The sequence below is a fragment of the Fragaria vesca genome, linkage group LG5 (genome assembly GCF_000184155.1).
Source record: "Fragaria vesca subsp. vesca linkage group LG5, FraVesHawaii_1.0, whole genome shotgun sequence".
Lineage (NCBI taxonomy): Eukaryota > Viridiplantae > Streptophyta > Magnoliopsida > Rosales > Rosaceae > Fragaria > Fragaria vesca.
In genome coordinates this window covers 5071596-5077934 of record NC_020495.1, presented here as the reverse complement: position 1 = coordinate 5077934, position 6339 = coordinate 5071596, and the positions used below count along the sequence as shown (strand labels likewise).

General features: G+C 37.8%; 1 protein-coding gene across 1 annotated transcript in view; it reads right to left on the bottom strand.

Annotated features, from left to right (window-relative positions):
* Positions 1–3313: 3313 nt before the first annotated feature.
* Positions 3314–6339, bottom strand: part of LOC101303513 — a 5431-nt gene continuing 2405 nt past the window's right edge. The window contains exons 3-4 of the mRNA XM_004299064.1: positions 3782–4176; positions 3314–3695 (exon numbers count right to left, since the gene is read on the bottom strand). Of these exons, the coding sequence (XP_004299112.1) occupies positions 3669–3695; positions 3782–4174 (420 nt within the window). The 5' untranslated portion in view covers positions 4175–4176 and the 3' untranslated portion in view covers positions 3314–3668. The remainder of the gene's footprint in view (positions 3696–3781; positions 4177–6339) is intronic.

Genomic DNA, 6339 nt, shown 5'->3' with positions numbered 1-6339 from the left:
ATGTTAGAGCCTGAGAGGCTCGATATTATGAGATGAAAGTTTTATCGCTTGCAGCATGCATTCGATTTTTCTTTGGAAATTGTTTTGGGGAAACAAATATTTTATTCGTAAATTTATTTTTGTCCACTCACTCTAACGTTTTGTTTTCATATGTTTTCCCCTGGGCTCTTCGTATTAAAAATGCCCAGTTTGCAGGATTGCATAGTTGTGGTCGGACGTATTTGGAGAAGAGGCATAGTCAATAGTGTAGCTTCCGCTCATTTTTATATTTCTAGTTTATTTCCTTTCAAATAGAGTTGCTCTGAACTGTGGCTGTTGGCTATGAGATTATCTTGTTTAAGTTGGTAATTAAATTGGGAGATGTTGTGATTTGGGGAGCACGAAGGATCCAGGAGTTTAAGGTTGGATTTGGATTTTTCAGAAGTGTTTGCAGGTATTTATTAGGAAGGGTTGTCCATTTTCAAGGGAGGTTATGCCGATTTTTCGGTAAATTTTCCTTGGAGGTGGTCCCCGTAAAACTTATTTCGGATTTCAGGGTGGAATTCGGGGTGGGTCTTGTCAGATCTTGCATGTCCTTAATGTCCTTAATGGAAGAACAAAATACATGGAGCTAATAGGCTTACGATGGTTAACAACATAAGTCTTCAACACCACCTGTTCCGTACACTAATTGCAGTGCCCCATGTCGACTAATTCACATCTTATAGTAGGTATACAATTATATTTGTTCCATTTTCTTTTCTTTTTTGTATGTACTATATAAACACCACGTACTGTTTAAACCAAATAATTGATTGAAACGCATCTTAGACATGCTTGATAACATTTCGCTTAATAATTCGAATGATTTGCCAATGAACTAGCAAAGCATCTTGCTCTAGCTTGCTTGACATCCAATACGTCATTCCTGCACATGAATCGGCAAACAAAGCTGCATGCCCACTTTAGTTAGTCCGACGTCAGTTGAGCACTTGAGCGTTTCAGGTTAGATGCTATTGCTAACTAGCTAGCTAGCTAGTATCGATCACCTGCTGCATGCCTGCAACTCATGAAAACAAAATACTAGGATTGAAAGTAAGGATTTAATTCAATCATAATTTATGAGTATAACACTACATGAATCTTATTAAAATAGTACAAAGAAAGAAAGAGCTGACTTGGTATTCTGATTGAGGCATGCATAAATGCACTTGACTAAAGATAAATTTCGTCCCTACCCTTATGTTTGTAGTTCGATGGGAGTCCGCCTTGTAGAATAGAACAATCGATGATCGAAAATAGAAGCACCGTAATTTTGGACTCTAGCGAACCATAAATTGTATATTGTTCTCTCTTGACACTAACAAGACTTCTAGAAGAATTGAGGATTCTTGATCTTATATTTAAGGAGATATGAGTATGGGTTTATATAAAACCCCAAGTGAACCAACATGTCAGTTCACTTATCTCCTTGAAGAGACACACTTATTCCTAAAGACATTTATTGAAAACGACACACCTTTTCAAATGGAAAGGTCATGAGTAATTTTATTTTCATTCATATTAGATATTATTACATAATTTCCAACAATCCCCCACATGAATTAAAATAACGACATTGAATGACAAGGAATTAGAGAGTACAAGCGAACAAGAAATGCATTTGAAACCTTTCATTGTGAAGACCTATCGGATTTACTTAGTGAAATAGTAGATATAGAAGATCTTTGAACTATCCAATGTTTGTGTAAACCAAGACAATAAACCTCACACATCTCTTATTCTAATACATTATGGTTCTTACGGTTGTGTTCATTTTGGTCATGAACAATTTCCACATTCATGAGAGCTTTAGAGAACTAAGCCATATCATTCTCATAGAAGCGACCCGACTTCTACTCTCATATAGGTGATCATACTAATTAAAAATACTCCGTTATATTCCTCTTGATAACAAAATATTAGTATCATTAAATGTAAAAGCATAACCTTATTACGGCTGCGGAAAACACACATTGATCATGGGAATGAGTGAGTTATGTGTTATGCATCTTGAGTCTTCCCCAACTAGTTTGCCTATTGAACCTAGACCATGAGATCTTCAATGTTGCTAGGTTAGGTTTCCGCCAAGTAATGACTCATTGTATTATTGGCTTTAACTCATTCCCCTCGATTATCAACTATCTCTCTTATCAAACCTTAAACATTTGGATCCATAAGGTTGACAATCAAATCAAATTCCACATAAGAGTAGTTGTTTATATCATTTATAAACGCCAAAGCATTCCAATGCTATCTCTTCAATTGTATTACATATACTTTATAGACATTAATATAAGCACCCCCACATTTGAGAGAAATTTCTCCACATTTGAGAAGTATACCTTCTATCATAGGTTACGCAATACAATTTAGATAGTAATATTCCCACAAGCCTCCTCATTTAGGAGCACATTCTTTTGTGGAATAATTTCTCAATCTTTCTTCATACACTTCTCCAACTTGGGATGTCTATTTAGTGATTGAAGCATTACTCATCAAACATCTTCTCTTGCTTTTCTTTGTACAACAAGAGTCTTACTAAAATTTGTAAACTGCTTCATATTTGTATATGATCATAAAGATCTTAAATCTTTCAATGATCATGTAATTCGTTCTTTATAAGTGACTTATAAAGTTTCATGAACTCTCACAAGATCATAATTGGGACTATCGCCATAAATCACTTTTCATCAACCCATTAGAAATCAAATTTATTGTTCTTTAATCTTTATGGGATCGATAAACATAGCTAACCATATTGCAACAATACCATATCAAAATACTTGAAAAAAGGGATCTCCCTGGCTTCTACATATGCTTTCTAGATTAACTATAAGGATGGAGTATTTTAAGTTTTCACAGAAATCTTAAAATCAATAGAATTACAATATCTTGATTTTAAATTCTATTAATTAAGAATTCACATGTTTGGATGAAATAACATAGAATTTTTAAAATGACTAGAATTACGAATTCTATTGTTTGGATAACTTTTTATTTAATGGAATTTAAATCAAATTCGATACTGTAAATATTTAGAACTCAAAACTAGTGGCCAAAAGCATAAGTCTAAATCAAATAAAGAAAAATACCAGCCCCTACCAAACTAAGAAGAAATCCTATGCAGATACATTTGAAATAAACATCAATGCCATGTCTTTTTTCATCTCCATTGGGACTTCCTTCAACATGAGAAATTGTTTGTCGTTCTCTATGAACCAAGCACATGCTTTTATTTGTTCTTCTCTAGAGAGATCTGGTATTGCCATAATTTCCTTCCATACATCTTTTGGGGCAAGACTTTTAGTAGTTGCAGGAATAAGTTCTTCAAATGACGAAGCCATTCTATCCACCGAAGTACCCAAAACATCTTTAGTTGTAACTCTTTTCTTTTGAGGAGGGACGCTAGAAGAAGGTGTTGTTTCATTTCTCTTTTTCTTTGCAATTGCTTGGTCGGGTGAATTGTCTTCAATAATGTGAATATCTCCAAAAATTTGGTCATCATTTTCCAAATCGACATGATTATGCTCACTAGCAGGAGGAGTCATTACCTCAGTGGCTTCAAAACCAGTTTCAGCGTCCTCTCCAGTGGCTCTATTTTTGCCACACAGATCAACTATATCATCCCAATTTGAGATTCTCTTATATCAAAAGCTTACAGCATCGTTATGGGACTGCAAACAAATTAAAATCGTATAAGAAAATTTTAATAGAATGGACAAGCAATGATGGGAAAAAAAAGTTAATAAAAATTTCGTACCTTTATATATTCTTCCCATACACTATTTTCATCAACGTTTATCATTTGTGTCGAGGAGTCCCAACTAAATCCACTTTGGCTCAAGATATCACTCACGACTCCATAATACTTTTTCCACGACTTGACCCGATTTTTTATATTATCTGCAGTTATTTGAATTGCAAATTGTGCAGATAAAGTATTAGCAGCTGTAGTATAATCTACACCTTTCCAACCGTTATCTCCTTTATGTCCCAAACTGCGCTCCTCACAAAGTACTTCAGCCAAATCACGCTCCATAGCTAAATTCCACTGCAAATAGTTCTTGCCTTCAGTCTTTCCTTTGTCATTTCCGTCACTCTTGACATTGGGTAGTTTTCGATCTTTGATCTCATTTCCTCCAAGATTACTCATTTCTGCAAAACAAATAGTCACAATTGCAAAAAGAAAATGATCAGTATATTAATTAATATAACAATCACCAGCATCCCTGTGATAGTTCCTCTTTTGTTATAATACATGACATGTGGATCTTTGCAAAAGAAACAGAAAACATCATCTTTTGGCAAAAGAACATCTAGAAGCCAACTCTCTTTTTCCTAGTACAATTGGGTTCTAAATTAAATGGCACTAAGATGCTTTCTATCTCTCAACACACTTAAATCCATAATACAAATGACTCAAACAAAAATAAAATTCATGGAATGATCAGAAAGACTTGTATTAATAGTATTTAAGAAGTACAACTATTAGTAGACTGTCAATTAGTAGACTGTCAAGCTGCAAAGTATATAAAAAGTGAATGTCATACCAGTACATTTAACAACCACAAGAATAAAATGAAGAGTCACCAAACAAAATTGGTATTAGTTAGCTTATCTAAAGACCAAAACAAAGTTGGTATTACTGTCATATTTCTGATCCTTCAGCATTAGCTTGTAACTAATGAGGAAGCATTGACTCGTGTATCAAATAATGATTCGTTTTTGCATTATGTCCATATAGATGAGGCCATCTGGATTCAATACTAAGTTATAAACACTAGGGCCGGTCCTGAAGGATTCAAGGCCCGGTGCAAGAAAAAAAATAGGCCCCTTATATAATATTAACTTTTATTAAAAAAAGGAAAAATGCCCATTTAGTACTAATTTAAATCCCTTATTTCCCATTCCAATGATAATCTTTTTCATTAGCCCATTTCAATATAAGGTAACATTTTTTATGCCCAAATGCACAAATCTTTGCTAAAGTCTTAACAAACCATATTATTTTAAGACTATTTTACCCTCACTTCTTAAACATGCATAGAGAGAGAATAATTGGCCGGAACCTTACCGGACTCCGGTCAACGGCCGCCGGATTCCGGTCACCGGTCGCCGGACTTTGATTGCCGGATTTCCCCGGTCACTGGTAACTCGGTTACTGGCCCCCAATAACTTAAGTTTTCTCCGGTCGTCGGATTCCGGTGACCAGTAACTCAGTTACTGTCCCCTAGTAACTCAATAACTGACCCCCAATAACTTGGTTACTGACCCCTAATAATCAGTTACTGACCCCAATAATTTAGTTACTGACCCCCAATAATCAGTTACTAACCCCAGTAACTCGGTTACTGAGCCCCAATAACTAGTTACTGACCCCCAATATTCAGTTACTGACACCCAGTAATCACCTAATAATCACTTACTAACCCTCAATAATCAGGTTACAAACCTCAAATAATAACTTACTGATCTCAATAATTACATATCAATCCTCAATAATCACTTACTACCCTAATATTCAAATGTAAGGATATAAAAAAAAATATAAAAAAAAAGCCTGAAATTGACTTGAGCACACCGGCCTGGGCACCCACCTTCCCCGACGACGAGCACACTAGCCTCCTCTACCGACCCCGACGCACCTCACTAAAAGCCGCCACCTTCTTCTTCTTCATCTTCTCTTGTTTCACCGTCGATGGAGTCCCTCATCCTCTGCCGTCAAATTCGGCAACTTCAAACTAAAATCTGGCATCTCCTCCCCAATCTACATTAACCTCCGCCTCATCATCTCCTACCCTTCCCTCCTCTGCCAAATCTCCCAAACCCTAATCGCCGCCGTCCCCTCCTCCACCCCTTACGACCTCCTCTGCGGCGTCCCCTACATTGCCCTCCCATCGCCACCTCCCGCGACGTCCCCATGCTCATGCGCCACAAGGAGGTCAAGGACTACGGCACCGCCAAGGCCATCGAGGACCTCGTCACCAGCGGTGCCTCCGTTCTTGAAACCGCCTCGAGGCTTCGCTCCGTGCCGCCGGGTTGAAGGTCTGCGACGCCGTCATCTCCGACCGGTCAGACCAGTCGCGCCACCTCCTAGAGGATGCGATTGTCCTCAACCTGTCCGATCCGTCTATATCCGAGCTAGAGCTCGGTGTCCTGGACGACGCCGATCGGAGGACGATTGCGGGGATGGTGATGATGATGGCCAGGTGGCGGGTTAGGCGCGGCACGGTGGCAGACAGATCCGAGATCGGGGAGGCATGGTACTCCGATGACAGAGAGAGAGAGAGAGAGAGAGAGAGAGAGAGAGAGAGAGAG